At 48.6% G+C, this 23,661-nt stretch overlaps 1 protein-coding gene across 10 annotated transcripts in view; it reads left to right on the forward strand.

Annotated features, from left to right (window-relative positions):
• FARS2 (phenylalanyl-tRNA synthetase 2, mitochondrial) overlaps positions 1-23,661 on the forward strand; it is a 369,093-nt gene that overhangs the window by 46,151 nt on the left and 299,281 nt on the right. For 8 of the 10 annotated variants that reach the window (XM_047794437.1, XM_047794435.1, XM_047794438.1 and 5 more), the window contains one exon: positions 21,943-22,577. The exons of the other annotated variants lie outside the window; for them this stretch is intronic. In XM_047794437.1, the coding sequence (XP_047650393.1) occupies positions 21,966-22,577 (612 nt within the window). In that variant the 5' untranslated portion in view covers positions 21,943-21,965. The remainder of the gene's footprint in view (positions 1-21,942; positions 22,578-23,661) is intronic. 10 annotated transcript variants of the gene reach the window in all.

The raw sequence follows: 23,661 nt of genomic DNA on the forward strand, positions 1-23,661 counted from the left end.
ATAGAGTGTTGAGCAAAATACAAGTAATCCATGTCCCCATGGAGCTGGTAGTCCAGTAAAGATAAGTAGACAGGGAGCCGGTGAACACTGAATCTAGAGAAGTCTTTTTTGTCCTATGAAACTCACCTTAATTCGGTATTTGAAAATCAGTCGTTCTATTTTTTAATTTATTTTTTTGTCTGTTAGGGCCGCACCCACGGTATATGGAGGTTCCCAGGTTAGGGTCAAATCGGAGCTGTAGCCGCCAGCCTACGCCACAGTCACAGCAATGTGGGATCTGAGCTGCGTCTGTGACCTACACCACGGCTCACGGCAGCACTGGATGGAACCCGCATCCTCATGGATGCTAGTCGGGTTCGTTAGCCACTGAGCCACAATGAGAACTCCAAAACCAGTCATTCTAATCCACCATATCAGCAGGCTGGAGAAAATCATGTGGCCTGATAATTGACGTGGAAAAAGCATTTCACGAAATCCAGCACTCATTCAAGATAAAACTCCAGCCAACTAGGTTAGAGGGGGCACCCTCCGCTGGATGGAGAGCACCTGTGAAAATGCTCCGGCTGACGTCGTGTGTGCTGCCAAGAGATGGGATGCTTTCTCCCTACACCTGGGAACAAGGCAAGGATGTCTGCTTGTGTTGGAACTTCCAGCAACTGTAACAAGGCAGGAGCAAGAAATCAGGGCCATTCGTGTTGGACCAGAAGAAAGAAAACTATCCCTGTTTGGAGATGATATGATTGTCTGTGCGGAAAATCCCAAAGAAGGAGGTATCAGAAACCAAACAGCACTTCTAAAATGAATTCCTGCTAGGTTGCAGAATATAATATCCATGAGTAAAAATCCATCACATGCATACTCGCAATAAACATGTGGGAACCAAAATTAGACAAAACTGTAATCACAGTGCCTCTCAGGACACAGGCATACGTTTCACAGAACACCTCTCGAGTCTGTGTGGCGAGTACCAAGTGCTGATGAGAGAAATCAAAGCCCTGAACAAAGGGAGAGACACTGGGCTCGCAGGTCGAAAGAGTCAACGCAGTGAAGACCAGTTTTCCCCTGCTGTCCAAGGCGATTACTGTGAAATCCGAGCAAATGTCCCTTTCTTCCCGCACTCAATATCCTTCCAATAAAGCACTAACCATTCAGACTTATTAGATTTCAACCCTTGAGCACTGCTTTTTTTAGAAAGTTTTTATTCCTTTTTTTTTTTTTTGGCGTGTGTGTGTGTGTGTGTGTGTGTGTGTGTGTGTGTGTGTGGGTGGGTGGGTTTTAGGGCCGCACTCGCGGCACATGGAGGTTCCCAGGCTAGGGATCGAACTGGAGCTGTAGCTGCCGGCCTACACCACAGCCACAGCATGGGGGGATCCGAGCCGTGTCTGTGACCTACAGCATAGCTCACGGCAACACCAGATCCTCAACCCACTGAGCGAGGCCAGGGATTGAATCTGCGTCGTCATGGATGTTGGAGTCATCACCCCTCAGCCACAGCAGGGACTCCTACAGCTTTTATTTTAGAAGAGTTTTAGATTTACAAAACCCTTTGGGAGATATAGTACAGAGTTTCCACACATCACACGTTTTTCCTGTTACCATCCTGGACTAGTAAGCTGCCTTCGTGAGGATTATTAAATCAGCAGTGATGCGTTATTATTAACCAAAGTCCATGCTTTGTTCAGACTTCCTTATTTTTGCATGATGTCCTTTTTCTGCTCCAGAATCCCGTCCAAGATCCCACTTGACGTTTAGGGGGACAGTGTGTTAGACTTCCCGTGATACTGGTGACTGGTGTGTGGTGGGTCCACGCTGTCACCATAGCTTATCACCACGGCTGTGCATTTATTTGCTCACCTGGCTGAGGTCGTGTTTGTCAGTTTTCTCAGCTGTAAACGGACTCTTTCTTCCCCCTTTCCCTACTGTGCTCTTTAGAACCGTCTAAGTTGTTCATACAGAAGCTTCTTCTGAAATTTATGTATGAAGGCACAGGTCCTAGAATCGTTAAAATAGCTTTGAAAAAGAATAAAGGCAGTGGAGTGATTGTAATTAAAGCCCACTAAAGCTGCACTACACTCCGGCTAAGTGGTGTTGGTGGAGGACAGACTGAATAGAGAATCCAGTACCAGCAGTTTAACGGAGGAAGGAGAGGCTCTTCAAAAAATGGTGCCGGAGCAATTGGACGTCATTTGCAAGACAGCAATTTTGGCTAAACTCTCACACCTTATATAAAAATCAGCTCAAAATGAATCATGGACTTAAATTTAAAACTATCAATCTTGGGAGTTGCCATCGTGGCACATCGGAAATGAATCCGACTAGGAACCATTAGGTTGCGGGTTTGATCCCTGGCGTTGCTCAGTGGGTTAAGGATCTGGTGTTGCTGTGAGCTTCGGTGTAGGTCGCAGAAGCAGCTTGGATCCTGCGTGGCTGTGGCTGTGGTGTAGGCTGGCAGCTGTAGCTCTGATTCGACGCCTAGCCTGGGAACCTCCACATGCTGTGGGTGTGCCCCTAAAAAGACAAAACAAACTATAACTCTTGGAGTTCCCATCATGGCTCAGTGGTAACGAACCTGACCAGTATCCTTGAGCTCACGGGTTTCATCTCTGGCCTCAAGGCATTGCTGTGAGCTTTGGTGTAGGTTGCAGACACGGCTCCGATCCGAAGTTGCTGTGGCTGCGGTGTAGGCCAGCAGCTGCAGCTCTGATTCCACCCCTAGCCTGGGAACTTCCATATGTCTCAGGTGTGACCCTAAAAAAGACAAAAACAAACAAACCAAAAAACCCATGTAAGTCTTTTAGGGAAAAGTTTAGAAGAAAGTTTTCAGGATCTGGAGCTTGGCAAATGCTTCTTAGACTTGACACGCAGAGTATGATTCATAGGAGAAAAAATGGGCAAGTTGGACCTCATTAAAATACAGGCTTTTACTCTGCTTAAGGCCTGGCTAAGACAATGAAAAGATGCTTTAAGTCTGGGAGGAAACAGTGGCATACTATGTCTTTGATAAAGGAACCATATCTAAAATATACAGAATTGTCAACATTCAGCAGTAAAGCAAAGAAACAAAAAGTAGCGCAGTTAGAAAACATAAAAACCGTTTCACCAAGAAGCCCTCCACTCGGCAAGTAAACCCACCGAGGTGTCCCCATCATTACTCATTAGGACACGAAAATTTAAACCACCGCGACGTATCACTGCATATCTGTCAAAATGGCCAAAATAAAAAACAGTGAGAACCCCCGGTGCTGGGGAGGATGCGGGGAAACCACATCCCTCACACAGTGTCAGGGAGAAAGAAAGATACGGCAACTCTGGGAGCTGGTCTGGCCGTTTCAGATAAAACCAAGTATCCAGCTACTAGCGCGCCAGCTACTGCCTTCTTGGCTGTTTGCCCAGGAGAACTGAAAACACATGAAAACACATGCTCCCGTAAGAGCCTATGTGTTGATGTTCTTAGTGGTAGCTTTTCTTTTTTTTGGTAAATAGCCCAGACCTGGAAACCCTCGGCCATCCTTCACGGGACGGGGCTTGCACAGACCAGCGCGTTCGCACTGTGGTGTGAAGCACAAGCTCAGTTTCCCCCTCCTTCTGGGGTGGCGGAAACTGGGTTTGCCCTGCCGTGTGTTTCTCTGTCCCTCGTGTGCCTCCTTGACCTGCACAGGTAACCTTTCCCTTCTGACGCTTCTGGTCCCCAAGGGTGCAAAGGCTTTCCCCACACCAGTAAGCAATTCTCGGACGGCAGCTGGGTGTCCTGCTGTTCAACTCAGCTCTGACACTGACTGTGTCCCAGAGATATTGCCAGATCCCCCAGGTTAAGGGCCGAGCCCCACAGCACGAAGGCTGCCCCCCTCCTTTTAAAGTTAATTTAAGTGTACAGTATTTTATTTCGCAAGCCCTTTAGAGTTGGGCCCTTAAGCTGTTTCCAAATGGGACTTCTCACCGATTTTGCTTTGCCCTATTCAGTCGTTTAGAGGCAGGACACTTTAATAATCCCTATAAAAAGTCAAGGACACCTAACAGACTCCTCTGGCAATAAAAATTTGAAAACTGCCTTTGTTTTTTTTCTGTTTATAAGGTAGGTCATCAATTGGCAGGATGTTCTTTGAAGGTAACTGATTTCTGGGAAGAAGTCTTTAAAAAAAAGTAAAGCCTCTCTTTCAGAAGATTAATATGGATTTTAAAAATCTAAAATAAAAAATAATTGAGTTCCCTGGTGGCTCAGTGGGTTAAGGATCTGGCATTGTCACTGCTGTGGTGTGGGTTCAACCCCTAGCTGGGAACTTCTGCACACTGCAGGCGTGGCTCCCCCACACCAAAAAAAAAAAAAAAAAAGGAATTGTGTCATGCTCACTCTGCTCGAATACTTGCCTCCACGCTGGGGTTTTCTTTGTGTGAGGGAAGATGCAGCCGGGGTGTGGAGGAGTGATGGAGACCAGCAGAGGGGGGCGGGCCGTGCCAGGAGAGGGCTCTCTGGCCCTGTTCTCCCACCTCAGATGCCCTGGTGGGGCTGCCTCACCTCTGTGCTCCCCCTAGCTTTACATCTTTAAGTTTCTGTTTTGTTTTGTTGTTGTTTTCATAGCTGCACCGGGAGTGGCAGATGGGCTTTCCTGGGCCCCAGACTGAATCCGAGCCACAGCTGAGGCAACGCGCATCCTTTAACCCACCGCGGAGGGCCTGGGATTCACCTGAGCCGCTGCAGTGGGATTCTTAACCCACTGTGCCAGGACGGGAACTCCCCTAAGTTTTTTTGAAACAAAAATTCTTCGCTCAGCAGCCCCAGGGGGTGCCATCCTTCCTGTGGGGGAGAAGCTGGGAGGGAAGGAAGCCCAGGGAGGAGGAACCAGGCTTCTGAGCGCCTGTTACCTTTTAGGTGAGTTCTTGTCACAGCTGTTGCAGACATGTGTCAGGTTCGAGGGATGCCCTGTTTTCCACTCCTCTGTACATGACCCTCCGTCACACCCAGAGCTTAATTCTCCACCCATGTGGTCCTTCTGGGGGACAGCCCAGGTCTGGGACTGAGAAATGGCCACGTCCATCCGTCTGCGCTCAGACCAGGCACTTCGTTCTTCAGGTTTGCGCCCAGCCGTGCGGGTCCTTGGTGCGGATCCCGGTGCGCTGGTGGCCTTGCTTCCCTGACCGCCGACAGCGGAGGGAGAGCCGGCGGAGAGGCCGGAGCGGGCGGCAGCACCATCAGAACCCCTCTCGCAGTGCCAGACGTTCTGCTGGCACAGGGAGTCCTCGAAAGAGGCACCCAAACAAAGCCAAACAAAACGAACGTCAACTGTGCCGGCACAGAATAATAGTAGCCTTTCCAAAGGACGACGGTCTGCGTGGAGAAAGTTGAGCTTCTGTTTATTACCTCTGTTAAATACTATAGGAGCATTTCAAGGTGTTTCTAAACCAGTGCTTTGGCAACTCTTGCTGGCACAGCATCCCGTCGAAGCCTCCTGGCCCTGCCACACGTCCCCGGTTCTCGGATCAAGGCCGGGGCTGGAGAGTCTGCTTCTAGCAGCTTCTTTGTTGATGCGCCTGTCGATGGTGCTGGTCTTGGGACCGGACTTGGGGCCACCGTGCGACATAAAATCATTGTACGTGTGGTGCCAAATAGTAAGTTTAACTCTCCTGCAAACAAGAACTTCTCTGTGACGCTCATCGCTTACTATGTAATTATTTCCAAAATATCTTCATTTTGTTTTGTCCTCCCTGTAGTCCCCGCCTCAGAGGGCCTAAGCTCATGGAACTTTTTTTTTTTTTTCCTTTCACACGTGTAATTCTCTGTGCTCTTCCTGCCTGTAAGCGTCTGCTCTTGGTTTTTTTCATGCAGAGAAACTTCAAATATTTGTGATTTTTTTCCATTTTTGAATTCATTTGTTTCTACTTTCATTCTTCCTTATTTTTAATTTTATTTGCTTGTCTTTTTATTGGAACCCACAGCTTAATCTAATTTTCTTAGAATTTTAATATACTCAATGCTATTTTCTCTGACCATAGGTCACACACACCTACAAAATTCTGTCACATACATGCTACAAAATTCAAAGATTGGAATGTCATCCAGTAAGAAAAGCTTTCTCTCCTGCCTCTGTCCCAGCCGCTCAGCTCTGTCCTTGGCGGCGCCTGCTGGTAGTGATTTCTTGACACCCACGCCATCTTTATTATTTACTGATTTAGTATTTGGGAATTTGCCTAATTCCTCAAATGCATAAATAACCTCAAAACCATCGCTCCTGGGCTTCTGTGGGCATGCGATGCTCAGAGCATCACCTAATCCGAGCCTCACTGCCCGCAGCTTCCCAGCTGAGGTCTGACAAGGAGACGCTCTGCCATCTCCTTGCAGCTCCTGCTGTAAACAAGTCCCTTTTCCACCATCTATTCACTGCCAAGTGCTTTGTATTTTTGTGCTCTCTGTGGGTGATTTTGCTGCTGAAAGGGCGCCAGGCCGAGTGCTCAAGTGCTGTCCAGTGTCCCCAAGAGCACGAAGGCTGTGACCTGCTGGATGAGGGGAGGGGTGTGGGCGAGCTTTGTTCAGGCCTGAGCTGCAGTGCTTGTCAGCTGTGAGGTCAACGTGGATGAGCCCACAGTCTACCTGACAAGCTGTCCTTTGACGGAAAGGCACGTGAAGCAAGGCTGGGTATCGAATGGTTGACGAAGACGTGAACGGAAGCCCTGGGACACTGGCGGTTTTTCCCCCAGGAGCAGCGGTTCACTGAGGTTTTCTAGATCAGAAAACCACGAAGAATGAACACTGTGTGTGTTATTTTCATCGTTTTCATAACCCCTGAGGTTTGCAATTTCCATTAAAGTGCTTTCACACACTAGCTAATCCTTAAAACCTACTAGGCTTAGAGAGAAACGCAGAACTTTATTTTTACACTGGCTTTGACAGAGAGCACAGTGTAGTCAGGACTGGTGGGGGCTGAGCAGGGCTGTCGGGACCTTGAAACATGGGCCGAAATTTCACTCTTCTGCCAACCGGTTGCTCTGTTCAGAGTGTGATTCTACAGGCAGGTAACCACCTTCTCTGAGTTAAGCGTGAGAGTGTTGCTGAGTCCCAGGCTTGGGACTTGCTAAGTGAGGCCAGTGCTGTGCTTTGGTTTTTATCACTAGCTCAGCTGCGGGGAGAGGGTGGAACAGTTGAAATGTCTCTGCACGTTAAAGAATTATGTCCTTTTTTTTTTTTTTTTTTTCTTTTATGGTTGCACATGAGGCATAAGGAAGTTCCCAGGCCAGGAATCAAACCCGCATCTCCACAGCAACCAGGGCTGCTGCCGTCGGATTCTCGGCCCATTGTGTCCCAGCGAGAACTCCCGTGAGTGGTGTCTCTTCTCAGTGAAACAGTGACAGAGACGGATAATGTGGACATTCCTCGTGGGCTCTGCTCCTTTGACTTGGGAAAACGTTCTTTTTAGGGACAAAAGCACGGTCCCTGCCCTCCAGCAGCTTAAGATCTAACAGACGGACTGGGATCCTGACTGATGAGTGTTTTCTGTGCTTTTGCTGGAAGAGAGAAGAGCTGGGGGGGTTCTGTCTGGGGAGACCTGGTGGCATTGATGTAGAAAGCAGCTCTGGCATTCAGAGCATGTCGACGGGCAGCTGTGTCTCGGTTGGAAAGGAAAAGGCAGGAGGAACTTATTAGGACTGTCTCTGCTGACAAAAGCAAAATGGGCAGGTATTTTTCAGGAGGGGGCAAGCACTGGGCATGGCAGAGGCAGCCTGGACCGGGCAGCAGTCCGATGACCTTGGAGCCTGAGGCTGCGTGCCGTTCTTCTCGTCGCTGGTGTAACTCTGGGCACACTAGCGATGAGATGAAAGAAGTGAGAAGGAGGAAAGCCTTCAGAGGGGAGGTGATGGCCCATCACCATTTGTGTGGAAAGGAACGGTTTGGGTGGTTAGGATCTACTTAATTGTGGAGCAGGGACTGGCGGAGCCTGTGCGTGCTCGAGGTGCTGTTTCCTGCTCTGTAGCCAGGACTCCAGGATTGTATCTGCAGTGACTTCATTTGGACGATCTTAGATGAAGTCTGTTTACTTAGAATATTTAGGCGAGAAGAGTTTTTAACCTGAAGGCTGTTTCTTCTAGGTAACTGTTGTTTCTAATTACCTAAAATAGTACAGTTGAGTGAGCGGATTTAAAACAAGTTTTAATTTGACTTGCCATTGCCATTTGGCTGGCTAATTATTTCTGGGGGAACACTTTATTCTTTTTGGGTAGCTAAATATTTTTTATTTTAAGACCGTTCTGTATATGGACATTGGTAGGGTTATTTTACATTATTTTTAAATGCTGAATTTAGTGGATAATTAATTATGCTGTCACTTCTCCATGTGTGGCATATATAGAACTACAGTCAATACCTTCCATCAAAAAGGAAAATAAAGGCTGACTAGTAGGTTGACCTAAGTTGAGATTAACGAGCAGTTTCGCTGTTTCGATTGACTCTGAGGAGGTGCTGGAGAGCCTTAAAGATGAGTTTAGTATATTTGTTTTACAGTGTGTGTGCTTGTGTGTGTGTATGTATATGTGTGTATGTCTGTGTGTCTTTCTGTGTGTGTACATCTGTGTATGTGCTTGTATGTGTATGTTTCTTTCTGTGTGAATGTTTGCGTGTGTGCCCGTGTGTATGTTTTATTTTTTGTATGCGTTAAGAGCAGTTTTTTCCCTGGCGCATTTAAGGAAAGTATTCACTCATACTAATGAGTTTGGTAACTGAACTTAATTTTAACTGATATTTTTCTTTCTTTTCTTTTCTTTTTTTTTTTTTTTTTTTTTTAGGGTCACACTTGCGGCATATGGAGGTTCCCAGGCTTGGGGTTGAATTGGAGCTGAGGCTGCCGGCCTACAGCACAGCCACAGCAACATGGGATCCTAGCCGTGTCTGTGACCCACAGCACAGCTCACGGCAACCCCAGATCCTTAACCCACTGAGTGAGGCCGGGGATTGACCCTGCATCCTCATGGATACTAGTTGGATTCGTTTCCACTGCACCACGACGGGAACTCCTGATGCTGTTTCTTAAGTGAAAGGTTGTGAAAGAGTGGTTGGGAGGCTCAGGACAATTCCAAATATGGTGCCATCTCTAGATACTTATTAACCAGTCTTCAAGTTCACTGTGCAGGGTCTTTGGTCTGCAGTCGTCTCCCTCCTGCGTTTGCTTAAATTACAGATTTTAACCTTTGACTTAGGACAGCAAAACTGATTTCTCTTGGAACTGAGTGCAGTGATTTCTGTTTTCAAAGACCTTTAAAGTGCTTTTCCATTCTTTGCTGTGTCCGTGGCCATTCCAAGCTACTTTTCTCTTGGGTACTCCTCTACTCTTGAACAATTAAGAAGTTTCCAGCATGACAGAACACTTTCCAGTCTCCCATTCTTGAAAACATGGCGTTTACCAGCAAAACAATGGCACTGGTAGTCACTTCCCAACAGGATTATAGCGATGAAAAGACAGCTTTCCTGAATGGGAACATGGCCTTATGTGTTCAGATAATGATTGTGTTTAGATTTGCTTTCCTCGCTCCTTTTTCAAACTCTAGACTTCATTTCAATGAAAGACATGATCTACACAAAAGGTGCCTGTTACAAACGAAGACTGCAGTGTCAGGGGGTTTCTCCGGCTCTCGATCTCTCTGTCTTGGCTGTCCCATCGGGCCTGGCCTCTGTGCAGAGCTGCCAAGTTCTGGCATAATTGTCTTGACAAGTGGCATCGCATTCACAGAGCAGTGGAGCCCCTGCCCGCCCGCAGGAGCCATGCGCCCCAGGCAGCAGGGTCCCGTGCTGGTTTCCTGCTGCTGGCTCTTGGCCACGCCTTAAAGATGCCGTTGAAACCAGTGGTGAATAAATAATCGTTCGAGGGGAGAATTGTGTTTGTGTGTTTGTGCATGGGAAGAGCATTGGTAAGTGGTAATGGGCTGCGGGTGTTTCTGAGCTGTGGACGCCTCCGTGTGCTGGAGCTGCAGCCTTAGGCCTTGGGCCTTTTTCCCTTTTGTCACCTCAGTGCTCCAGAATCCATGAGAAAAACACGTCTTGGGGGTCAGTCCGTAGAGGAAAGCGTTCATACGCTTTATTTTCTTCAGGGCTGTTAAAGTGCCCAAAGGAGCAAAGCAAGGCTGTTGTTCGCAGTGCCTCCCTCAGTCCCAGGAATTAGGCACAGCAGATGCTGTGAGATATGATTGTGTCTAAGTGGACAAAGCTCAGGGAAGAGTATAGGATGCTCTTGGTACAACTAATATTTCCTAATATCTTGTGGTTCTTTTCGGTGCGACTTTGAAGTGAGTTGCACTTTGGAAATGTTATATGTCTTTTTTGCTTTTTCTAGGGCCGCACCTGCGGCATATGGAGGTTCCCAGGCTAGGGTTCCAATCGGAGCTGTAGCCACTGGCCTACACCACAGCCACAGCAACGCAGGATCCGAGCCATGTTTGCAACCTACACGACAGCTCACAGCAATGCCGGATCCTTAACCCACTGAGCAAGGCCAGGAATCGAACCTGCAACCTGGGTTCCTAGTCAGATTCGTTAACCACTGCGCCATGACGGGAACTCCTGGAAATGTTAAAAGCAGAGTTAGAGACAGCCCTGTGGGTGACTCTTGAAGGACTGGAAGCCTCTATTATTATCCATAGCACCTGCAGTAGAATTATTACAAACCTGCAGACCTGGCTGTGGTGTGTCTGTGAAGAGTCACGTGTGTGGGAGCCCCACTATACACAAAAGAGAGGAGAAGGGCGCACTGAGGTCTTTTTAGAGGACAGTATTGACCGTGGACTAGGGACATGTAGGAAAATATCACCTGGCCCCAAAAGTGTGGATATTGACTGAACAGTAACAGAGTAGATTGGACACTGAAAGTATGGCTTATTGGTAATGAAATAAGTTAACTATACCATTGAAAACGGACTGTCTTCTGAGGAACCGCCACACTGTTCTCCGTGGCGGTTGTACCGGTTTCCATTCCCACCAGCGGAGCAGGAGGGTTCTCTTTCCTCCACACCCCCTCCGGCATTTGTTATTTATAGGCTTATTAGTGATGGCCATTCTGACCGGTGTGAGGTGGTGCCTCACTGCAGTTCTGATGTGCGTGCGTTTCTCTGATAATTAGTGGTGTTGAGCATCTTTTCATGTGCCTGTTGGCCATCCATGTCTTCTCTGGAGAAATGTCTATTTAGGTCCTCTGCCCCATTGTTTTTGTTTGTTTGTCTGTTTGTTTGTTTGTTCTTGAGTTGCACGTGTTGTGTGTATATTTTGGAGGTTAAGCCCTTGTCGGTTGCATTGTTTGCAACTATTTTCTCCCATTCAGTAGGTTGTCTTTTTTTTTTTTTTTTATGTTTTCCTTTGCTGTGCAAAAGCTTTTAAGTTTGATTAGGTCCCACTGGTTTATTTTTGTTTTTATTTCTATTGACTTGGGCCACTGACAAGAAAACATCCGTGCAGTTGATGTCAGAGAATGTTTTGCCTATGTTCTCTTCCAGGAGTTTCATGGTGTCTTGTCTTATGTTAAGTCTCTTAGCCGTTTTGAGTTTATTTTTGTGCATGATGTGAGAGTGTCCAGTTGTCCCAGCACCACTTGCTGAAGAGACTGTCTTTTCCCCATTTTATATTCTTGCCTCCTTTGTCAAAGATTAATTGACCATAAGTGTCTGGATTTATTTCTGGGTCCTCTATTCTGTTCCATTGGTCTGTATGTCTGTTTCTGTATCAGTACCACACCTCAGCAAACTAAATACAGAACTACCATATAATCCAGCAGTCCCACTCCTGGGCATGTATCCAGACAAAACTTTCATTCAAAAAGACACATACACCCCTTTGTTCATTGCTGCACTATTCACAATCGCCAAGACCCGGAAGCAACCTAAATGTCCATCAACAGATGATTGGATTAAGATGTGGTGCATATACTACAATGGAATATTACTCAGCCATAAAAAGGACAAGATAATGCCATTTGCAGCAATATGGATGGAACTAGAGATTCTTATACTAGGTGAAGTAAGTCAGAAGGAGACAGATACCATATGATATTACTTACATGTGGAATCTAAAAAATGGCACAAATGGAGTTCCTGTCGTGGCGCAGTGGTTAACGAATCCGACTAGGAACCATGAGGTTGCGGGTTCGGTCCCTGCCCTTGCTCAGTGGGTTAACGATCCGGCGTTGCCGTGAGCTGTGGTGTAGGTTGCAGACGCAGCTCGGATCCTGCGTTGCTGTGGCTCTGGCGTAGGCCGGTGGCTACAGCTCCGATTCAACCCCTAGCCTGGGAACCTCCATATGCCGCGGGAGCGGCCCAAGAAATAGCTAAAAAGACAAAAACAAACAAACAAACAAAATGGCACAAATGAACCTCAACCTACAGAACAGAAACAAACTCAAAGACATGGAGATCAGGCTTGTGATTGCTGAGGGGGAGGGAGTGGGATGGACGGGGAGTTTGGGGTTAATAGATGCAGACTGTTACATTTAGAGCTTGGACAGACAGTGAGGTCCTGCTGTACAGCACAGGGAACTATGTCTAATCACTGGTGATGCAGCATCATGAAAGATAATAGAGGAAGAGAGTGCGTATGGATGTATTGCTGGGTCACTTTGCTGCACAGCAGAAATTGACAGAACAATGTAAATCAACTATAATAAAAAAAGAAAAAAAAACCTGACTGCTCAAAGATGAGTGTAAATAAATATTCAGAGACGGGCTGCAGGCATTTTAGAACCTTCATGATGTAAAGCATCTGAAAGCCTGAGATGAAAAGCTTTGGTCTTTGATGAACTTAATAAGATGGTACTCATTGCAAACCTTAGTCCTGAAGAGCTTGGCAGTGTAGACGAAATAGCAATGTATCCGAGCTGGTTTCTAGAAAAGATTCAGGATGACCGGTGAGAAAGCACCAGCTAGCTTTAAGGAGGCCAACCCTTGGGTGACTCTTTTTGGCTCTTGGGGGCGCTGCAGGCAGCAAGCGAATGGGAAAAAAAAAAAAAATCAAGGTTTTAGAAAGGTTTATGCAATTAACTTAGGTGTCATTGTTTACACAAGGAAGCAGAAGCAACCAGAGAAGTATTTTCCGACCAGTTCAGTATTACTTTGTACCAGCAGTACGAGCTCAGTGACGATAAGCTGGACGGGAAGAAAAGTGAAATTTTGTTGTTTGCAGATGCTGTTCCACTCAGCCTTGTTAATGAATCAGGTCTGGTTGCTTATTGCTCACACATCCAGGTGGGGGCACTGGGCAGAGAGACGAAGGTGCGCTGGTAGGAAGGAAAGTGGCTTTTAATCAGAACGCTCACCAGCTAGAGAAAGATGGGGGTGTGGTGTCCCCTAAAACCATCTCTGAAGGTTCTGCCCAGCCATGGTGGTTCCTAAAGGGGAGAAGGAACTCCTCTCCGGGAATCCTTGGGATGGGCGCTCAGCGTCGTCGCCGTCCCCCACGGTGCAGGCTTGGGGCCTCCTCGTCATCTCTCCTTAGATGCTGTCTTGTTCACAGGGTCTGTTCTCGAGAAGACGGAAGGGGAAGCCGAGGAAGAGACCTGGTCATCTGTGAATTTATTCTTTGTTTCTTCTTTGATCTATAGAAGGAACCAACAGATTAGGGAAGGTGTGCTCCAGAGATGTGAAAGCTGAGCTAAGGCCCCACGAGAGCCTGGGAGCACCTGGGTTAAGGTTGGTGACCCGAGGAAAGAGGCCCCCTGCAGAGAGCTCCTTCCTGCTGCAGCCTGACTCCTCAACTCCTTGTGGAAAGCAGTATTTTTGACGTTTACCTGCCTGCTTGCCTGGTGGCCAAGGAGGTTTATGTCTCCTAAAGGCCAAGTGTGCCATCACCACACAGTGGAAGAGAATCTCTTTGGAGTTAACAGATTCCTCAGGTTCTGAGACCTGTTAGGACTCATCCTTAAAAATGCAATTAATTCCCCTTGTGGCTCAGTGGTTTAGGAGCCCAGCTAGTATCCATTAGGAAGCGGGTTCGATCTCTGGCATTGCTCAGTGGGTTAAGGATCTGGCATTGCCGTGAGCTGTGGTGTAGGTCGAAGACGTGGCTCAGATCCTGAGTGGCTGTGGCTGTGGCGTAGGCCCTCAGCTACAGCTCCGATTCGACCCCTAGCTTGTGAACCTCCATGTGCCGTGGGTGTGACACTAAAAAAAGAAAAGAAAAAAAAAAAGCTCTCTCTGCAGTTGCTAATGCTCGAAATGAGACGGATTTCTTAGTCAACACTGAGAAATGCTCAGCACGTCGAACTACGATGTTTGCCAGCCACCCCGTCAAGAAGTCAGTGAAGAATTTCCTGTCACTGCTGGAGAGGGGACGCCCGTTTCTCTTCTTCTGCCAGAAGCTTGTCTCCCAGCGTCGTAAATAAGTTGACTAAGTGCTGCGTCTGATAGTGTTGCCCCTCTTGTGCACTCCTTGAACGGTGGGGAAATCGCTGGAAGGGCATTAGATTCAGACAAGCAGCAGGAGCGCAGCGACGATGGTGAGGGTGACATCGTGAGGGCAGGAGGGATGGCCTGACTCATAGCAAGAAACACGGCGTTAGTCTTCGGTCGCTCCTGGCACGTAGTCCCCAAACCCCCCTGACTGTGATGTCTGCGCCGTAGGGCATCCTTGTTACCGTGTCGATTTGTTCTCAGTTCCTGGAACAGCTCCAGGGCCGTGGACCTGAAATGGGGTCTCTTGTTCTTCATAGAACAAGCCCTTTTCTATTACATTTGAATGTACTTTCTTCTTTCTGGCTGTCTTTCTCGCTCGCTCTTTCTTTCTTCTTTCCAGGGCTGCACCCACAGCATATGGAGGTTCCCAGGCTAGGAGTTGAATCAGAGCTGTGGCTGCTGGCCTATGTTCAGGCAACTCCGGATCCAAGCGGTGTCTGCAACCTACACCACAGCTCACGGCAATGCCGGATCCTTAACCCACTGAGCAAGGCCAGGGATTGAACCCGTCGCGTCCTCATGGATACGACTCGGGTTCCTTCACCGCTGAGCCATGACGGGAACTCCAGGTTTACTTTCTTGAGGGTAGAAGCCCATGTTCAAGTGGTAGGAGATGAACAAGCATTCCTCTGGACCATGTGTCCGGGCGGCCTTCCTTCGGGAATGATGTTTCCAGACGCATCCTTGGATGTCCAGGCGGAAGTGATTGCTTCGGTGATAGCAATACTGCTGTACTTTTCTGAGATTCCCCTGGAAGCCCCACAGAATGAGCTGCGTAAATAGTATAGTGTTAGCTTACTTTGAACTAAGTTTTAGTGAGTTATTTTCCTTACCAACAAGAAATATTTTTTTCTTGCTAAGAGACAGGTTAACATTTTAGCTTTAACATGTTTTAAAGACCTCATGAATGGGTATAACCGAGACACATTTATTTGCAATAAGAGCCGGTGTTGTCAGTTTCCTAGAAAATCTGAAGGTCTTGGGGAGAAAGAGCCTTGAGTGATTGGCATCGTGCTTCTGAGAGCTGATTTATAGCTGGGGAGAGGAATTTGGAAAGGCAGAGAAGTTTTTTGTATGCCAGGCTTTTGGTCTGTAAAACAAAGAATGTCGTGTGCCCTCCAGCTCTGCAGGAATCCTGTCATCAGTCACTGTGGTCGCTGACCTACAGTAAATAAACCCTGAAAGGCATTAAGGGTCAAGATAGGATAAAACACTCTGTGTGCTGGGAGGACCCAGGACAAACAGGCCCCCCGGATAGATAGAAATACTTCAGGCGAAATTTCCCATGAACGGTATTCTTGCATCTTCCCGTACTTAGAAAAGCACTCAAGTCATTAACTGAGGTGTCTGTTCCATGTGACTTTTGATAACTTTTTAGCGAGATGCCTGCTTTCTTTTTTTCTTTTTTTTCCAATGGCCACACCCACGGCATATGGAAATTCCTGAGCCAGGGATTGAATCTGAGCTGCAGCTGCAACCTACGCCACAGCTGCGGCTGGATTCTTTTAATCCACTGCACCAGGCTGGGGATCAAACTTGCGCCTTTGCGTGCAGGCGAGCCTCTGCAGGCAGATTCCTAACTCATGGCGGGAACTCCCCAGCAAGATGTGTGCTGATGGCCTGGGCCTCTTCCCTCAAGTCACCTGTATACTGTCCTACCTTTTCGAGCGAGTTTCTCCGAGCTGCTGGAGGTTGTCTTCTGGACTGTCTGGTCCTCAGTCAGCCCTCAGTTACATGGAAGTTCAGTGCTCCCATGATGTGCATTTTTTCCCCAAGTCAACCCCTGGGTTGTTATAAAAAGTAATCCCTCCGCTGGTCACTGATTTCAGTTCATTGAACTATGGCGGTGTCCTGTGTATGTTGGCATTTCTTCTTGATATAGTTGTAGTGAGCTTAATACCTGTATTCAAATGGCTAGAGCTTAACCTGCCATCTTTTTAAGTAACTTTTTCTCATAATGATTCAAGACAGCAACTTTCATAAAAAACGTAATACACGTCTATTTAGAAAATTTAGAAATAAAAAAATAGGAAACAGAATATAAAGACCAGGGATAGTAAGTACTGAATCTTGCATAGTTCTTCCGTGGTTTCTAAATATGATGTGTGTGTATTTATAGATGGATATTTACGTAGTTTAGATCATATCATACATGTTTATATCCTATTTATCACTTTTTAAGTATATGTGATGCCATCAAAACCCTTAGCAATCATTATACTTTATGACTGCGCAATGTTTTACTGTATGGTTCTACTCTAATTTACTTAATTTCTCCCTCTTTGGGGAAAGTTTATGTTGTTGGTACTCTTTTTCTATTACAAGTCATACTGTCATGAAAATTCTTTGTGTTTAACTTCTGTCTTCATTTACGTTCTTTTTTTTTAAGGCCTACACCTGCAGCATATGGAGGTTTCCAAGCTGGGGGTCGAATCAGAGCTGCCTCTGCTGGCCTGCAGCACAGCTCGCGGCAATGCCAGATCCTTAACCCACGGAGCGGGGTCAGGGACGAAACCTGCAACCACATGGTTCCCAGTGGGATTCGTTTGCGCCGCAGCAGGAACTCCAGTTTACATTATTCCTTATGATAAATCCCTCAAAGGGTAATTACCCTGTCAAAGGGCACGAACAGTTCGGAGTCTCTCGGTTGTGCTGCGCGGCTTCCTAGAAAGGCTGCAACAGCGACATTCCCACCCGGTAACACAGGGAACCAGCTTTTTCTAGACATTTTCTCTGCACTCATATGACTCAGCAGGAACAAAAACATGCTCTTGCGTTGCTTTTGTGAGCAAAAGCGCATGGAAGCCTGGCCATCTCCCCGCCACTGTTGACTAGAGTAAAACGTGTGAGCTGCGTGGGTCGGGGCCCCGGCTCACATCCCAGGGCGCCTGCAGGTTGTGGAAGGTGCCTGGTCTCTTGTGTGGCTGTGACCGCATGTGGGTCGTGTTTGCTGACCATGGCCCTTTCTGGGGAGGTAATTGTGCTTTAGAGGATTAGCTGTTCTGTAGATTTCATGTACGGCTTAGTTTTTCCTTTCCACACAAGACTGCGGGAGATTGAACGGTAAGACTGTTTAAGCCGCTACAAAATCCATTCATTCCAACCACAGACTTTGATTCAGCTTTCCTACTTCTTGTCACTGTGCTAGATTTTTAGCCATAAAGAAGGTTTACGAGAGTTTCCACTGTGGCTCAGTGGGTTAGGAACCGACTAGTATCTATGAGGATGTGAGGTTTGATCCCTGGCCTCGCTCAGTTGGTTAAGGATCTGGTGTCGACACAAGTTGCGGTGTAGGTTGCAGATGCGGCTTGGATCTGGCATTGCTGTGGCTGTGGTGTAGGCCTGATTCGACCTGTAGCCTGGGAACCTCCATATGCTGCAGGTGCAGCCATAAAAAAAAAAGTTTGCAACATCCTCAGTGTGGCCTTTTGAACAACCGGGGATCCAGGTGGAATCTATAGCATGTAACAGGATGCCCCAGATGCCTCTTTATTTTCCTTTATTCATTAATTTTATTTAATGAATCTAACTTAATTTTTAAAAAAAGGCATACAGGGGAAGGTGTTTAAGGTATAAGATACAATGACCGAACACACACACACGTAGCGAAATGCTTTCTACAGCCAGGCTGATGGCCACAGAGTCTCGGCCCTTAGCCGCCACTCTTTTGTGTCTAATGAGAGCACCTGCCGTCTCTTCTCCTCGTCAGCCTCCCGACTTCTGTACAGTGTATCCTCTGCAGTCCTCAGGCTGTGCACTGGGTCTCTGGACTTATCCTCCAGACGGCGACTCTGCACCCTCTGGCCAGCGTCTCCCCATCTCCACCTCCCCAGCCCTGGGAACCATCTTTCTACCCTTTGCTTCTGTTCATTGGAATTTTCTGGATTCCGTACACAGTGAGATCTTAACTGGACTTAACTAGAAGTAGTTAACGCTTACCTGGGAATCAGCCCCCCACCCCCCCACTGTGCTTGATTGGCTGTCGATCTGGGCAGTACTGCTAGTCTGTGCTTTGTTTTCCTCTTTGGACAAAACGACCTCTGAAGGCCTTTCTAGTTCCCTATTTTTTTTTTTTTTATTCTGCTGAAGGTTGAATATTTCCATTTATATAAAAACTGGTATTTACTAACTATTTTAGAAGCTTGTTTGTATAGTAAGATACAGTCTCAGGAGTCAGTTTTCATTGTTTTGGGTATAGAATTCCATATCTGCTCTGATATCGCAGCTACTCCCACGTGACAACTTTTTTTTTGTCTGTTTACGGCGGCACCTACGGCTCATGGAGGTTCCCAGGCTAGGGGTCGAATCGGAGCCAGCCTATGCCACAGCCATGGCAACTCGGGATTCGACCTGCATCTGTGACCTACACCACAGCTCACGGCAACACCGGCTCCTTAACCCACTGAGCAAGGCCAGGGATTGAACCTGCGTCCTCATGGATACTAGTCGGGTGCATTAATTGCTGAGCCACGATGAGAACTCCTACTTGTGAACAATTTAAAGTAAGTAAAATTAAGCCCTTTGGTTGCACTGGCCACATTGCGGATACTCACTAGCCACATGTCCTGGTGTCCACCGTGCTGGATGGTGCAGGTACTGGGTGATTCCATCGCTGCAGAAACTTCTGGTCGATGGTGGTTAGAGGAAGCTCTTCATCCATAAGGATAACATTTGCAGCAGCAAAGGCTGGGAAGGGACCTTGGGGTAGGGCTGGTGCACCTTCTTGCCCTCACTTCGTTCCAGTGCCAATGCTTCAGGAAAGCGTTTCTTTCCTAGTTGGAACATAGACCCAAGTATGCAGCTTTTGACACTTGAAGAAAATGAACTTCAGCCGCGCTTCCAGAAGGATTTTGCAGTGTTAGGACTTCACTGTGTAACGTTGCTTTACAAGTAGTTGTTGGCGTGGCATTTGAGTTTGGGACGATAAAAAAGGGTGCAGGGATGGATGGTGGTGACGTGGCCCCGTAATACGAATGCCCTAACTGGTACCGAGCTGTCCGCTTAAAAATGCAGAGTTTTATGAATATGTTACCACACCGAAGACACTCGTTCTGATTCGTAGGAAAAGGCTGTCAGGGTGTATTGAAGTCGAGTGTATTGTGCCCTGTTTTAGGAGGAAGAGCGGAAGACTCAGCTTCGTCCCATCAGTCTCAGGAAGCACATTCTGAGATGCAGATTGGTGGCCAGGGCGCTTATTAACTACGTGGTGTCCATCTCGGGGCTGGGGAGCCGGGGGGTCGGGGGGAGGGAGAAAGGGAGCTTCCATGCAGACCCGGGGACTTCCCGACAGCCGAGCTTCCGTCGGCTGGTGACCCGGCTGCCTTCGTGCATGCTGAGGCTGCTTCTGATGGTCTCTTGGGGCAGAGTAATGCCCCCAATGCGGCTTCAAATCGCCAAGTTAGGGACTTTCTTGCTCCGACTGCAGGGTCCTTGGGTATAGAGTAAGCACCTAGTTGCACACTTTAAAGCAGCCCAGGGCTTCAAAATTCCAACTTTGAGGGGTTGGATTTGGCTCATTAAAGTCCCTGGTAAGGGAGTTCCTGTTGTGGCTGAGGGAAAACGAACCTGACTTGTAACCAAGAAGATTCGGGTTCGATCCCTGGCCTCGCTCAGTGGGTTAAGGATCCGGCATTTCCGTGAGCTCCAGTGTAGGTCGCAGATGCGGCTCGGATCCTGTGTTGCTGTGGCTGTGGTGTAGGCCGGCAGCTACAACTCTGATTTGACCCCTAGCCTGCGAACCTCCATATGCCGTGGGAAGCGGCCCTAAAAAAGCAAGAAATATAAAAAAATAACTAAACAAAAATAAAGTCCCTGGTAATTTTTTTTATGAACACTGGGATATGACATCTGACGATTTTCACGGCTAGGATTTCTGAGTCAATTTAAACTTGCTCCTGGGGCCGTGGGCAGAGAGCGTGCCTCATAAGTGTCCAGAAGCCTGCCTTGTCTCAACGTGCCCAGGGCCTTAGAGTTTGGACCCCTGTACTCGGGTCTTTGTCACCTGGTTTTTGACGTGAACAGCCTTCCCCAGGCTGCTGCAGTGATTTCCAGCTGTGCGATCTGGTGCTCTTATTAAATCGTAGGCATTAAAAATAAAAAGATCTGGTTAATACTCTGTGTTTTGGCTGCTCTGCACTCCTCCCAAGCAAGCGTCGTCCTGCTCCCACTTCCTGTGGGTGCGGAGTAGAAAGCTGCTCTTGTGCAAAACAAAACTGCGCCTGATGGGATCCCGCAGTGGTAGCAGGTGAAGCGACCGCGGTAGAGACGAGGAGGGAAGAGGTTTGCCTCTACGGGAGCAATTTCAGCTGTCTCTTGGTGCAGTCTGTCACTCTGTGAGATAGCTCCTAAAGTTTTTCATTTTTATTTTAAAAAAATGTGACGTAAAAATAACCACTGCCTAAAGTGATGTATTTTTGTTTGAAACAGCCAAAAAGAAAGCGGTCGTCTTGTCATTTCGTGGTGTAGTGACCCAATCCAGAAGTCATGTTTCGTCAGAAGTGAGCAGAGCTCGGAGTTCCCGTTGTGGCTCAGTGGGTTAAGAACCCAGCCTAGTGTCTGTGAGGAAGTGGCTTCGATCCCTGGCCTCGCTCAGTGGGTTAAGGATCCTGTATTGCTGTGGCTGTGGTGTAGGCTGGCAGCTGCAGCTCCGATTTGACCCCTTAGCCTGGGACCTTCCATATGCCGCGGATGCAGGCATAAAAACAAACAAACAAAGAAGAGAGCAGCTTTGTGGTTTGAGGACCAAGGATGGGAGCGGGCAGGGTCGCCTTTGGGTCTCCCTTCCATCGTCCACAGGCGTGTATGGAAGCGTGTGCTTCTTTTAAGGAATGAGACCCCTGCTGGGGTCTGACTGTTTCCTGTCTTTTAGATGATCTCTCTGAAGTTTATGGGGGGGGGGTGTTCCTAGAACATTCGTCAGAATAAAGGCTTGTCACATGTATTTTTTAATTTTATTTTTATGTCTTTTTACGGCCGCACCCACAGCATATGGAGGTTCCCGGCTAGGAGTCTAATCAGAGCTGTAGCCACCCGCCTACACCACAGTCACAGCCACAGCGACGCCAGATCCAAGCCGCGTCTGCGACCTACACTACAGCTCCCAGCAACGCCGGATCCTTAACCCACTGATTGAGGCCAGGGATCAAACCCGCCACCTCAGGGTTCCCAGTCGGATTTGTTTCCACTGCACCACGACGGGAACTCCCAGGTTTGGCACATTTAAAGTTTTATTCAGCATGAGACGTCCAGAATATGAGCTGACATGATGTGCTAGGGGCAATTTTCTTCAGGCCCGTGGATCTAGAACACCAGGGAAGGAGACTCGGGATCCTCACGTGATGTTCGCGACCCGTTTGCTCTGGAGCAGGGACCGCCACGCCTCTGCCGGCAGATTCCTGAACTGGAGTGGCCGATGGGGGGCCTGGGGGGTGGAGGGGGTCTGAGCAGAGGAGGTGGGGGTGGGAGCTGGTGGGAGTCAGGGGACTCTGTGCACAGAGTGGTCGTGACTTGGGTCTGCACGTGTGCTCTTTCTAGACCCTGCCGAGGACGCCGCTGCGATGCTCTGCTCGGCTCTCAGGAGGATTGCCCAGGCGGGTGTCACGCTGGTGCGGAAGGCCAGTGGGGTCGGCCGAGGCCACGAGCCTCAGGCCCCGGGCGCAAGGCGTACTGCCCGGGCGTGCGGCGCCCCGGGAGCCCCGGGCAGCACGGTGGAGCTGCTGGGCAAGTCCTACCCCCAGGACGGCTTCAGCAACCTGTCCGGGAAGGTACTGTCCAGGGTGGGCAGGAACCTGCACAACCAGCGGCATCACCCGCTGTGGCTGGTCAAGGAGAGAGTCAAGGCGCACTTCTACCAGCGGTACGTGGGCCGCGCCGGGACGCCGCTCTTCTCCGTCTACGACGACCTCTCCCCCGTGGTCACCCCCTGGCAGAACTTCGACAGCCTGCTCATCCCGGCCGGCCACCCCAGCCGCAAGAAGGGGGACAACTATTACCTGAACGAGAGCCACATGCTGCGGGCGCACACGTCCGCACACCAGTGGGACCTGATGCGCGCGGGGCTGGACGCCTTCCTGGTGGTGGGCGATGTGTACCGGCGCGACCAGATCGACGCCCAGCACTACCCCGTGTTCCACCAGCTGGAGGCCGTGCGGCTCTTCTCCCGGCACCAGGTGAGTCCCGGCCCTTCCCGGTTGGAGGACCGCCCGCCCGGTCTTGTTGAGGCCCCAGGGTGTCCTTATGTCATTTTGGTCCAGAGCCACCCATCCTCCAGGGGGTCCCTCTTGCAGACGAGCCTCGCTGTTTTCAAGAACCCCTGGAAATGGGGGGCCTTGCTTTTCTCCTGTGTGTCTCTCTCTGCTCATCACTCCTTGTGTGTCGTCAGTGGCTCGCACCCTGATCCACGATGACCAGAGGTACCACTCTGAGACCTGAGGGCGGGTCCCCCCGTTCTCCGTGAGCCGAGGTCAGGTACTGTGTTCACGGTGTTTGACAGGAATGAATTGCTTCACTGGTGTAGGGGGCGGGGCGGGCAGTTATGGACTGAGACTAAACTGCCTTTTTTCCCCCCTTTTTTTCTTTGTTGCTCCTGCAGCATGTGGAAGTTCCCGGGCCAGGAACTGAACCTGTGCCGTGGCAATGGCAACACCAGATCCTTTAACCACTGGGCTGCTAGGGATCCCCAGTGTTCGCTCTTCCTGCAGTATGCGTTTGGGTGCATAGAGCCTTTCCGATCAGGAAATCTGATATCTGGCTGCTTCAGTAGCACCCAAGTTCTAGCAGCTGTCAACTTCCATCCTGATAAGTTGTGTGCATCTTTTTTATGGGGGGGGGGAAACTTTATGAAAATTCCCTAAAGTTTGAGTCTGTTTCCTAACAACGTGTAACAGCACTTGTCTTTCATCCACATGTTTTTCAACCGTCTCAGTTTTTATGTAAGAAACAGAAGGAATTAATGCGGCACAGGAAATGTCTTACTTGCCCCCTTTGGTACTTCTTCCAAACATGCGAACGGATGCAGGAGGAATAGTCATCTCCAGAGTCCCCTCCCTGGAAATACCAGCTGAGCAGGAGCGGTCCAGCTCCTTAGGCTGATGAGCAACCGTCCTCTGTTGTGTTGAGTGAGTCACGTCCAAAGAGATGACTGTGTGCCTGGGTGAGCAGCTCCTGTGGGTCGGCGACGATGCAGAAGAGGCCATCGAGCTTGATCCTAGAGCTGCTGGAGGAGCACTCTTGCTACGTGGAACAGCTGTTTCC

The sequence above is a fragment of the Phacochoerus africanus genome, chromosome 9, assembly GCF_016906955.1.
Source record: "Phacochoerus africanus isolate WHEZ1 chromosome 9, ROS_Pafr_v1, whole genome shotgun sequence".
NCBI lineage: Eukaryota > Metazoa > Chordata > Mammalia > Artiodactyla > Suidae > Phacochoerus > Phacochoerus africanus.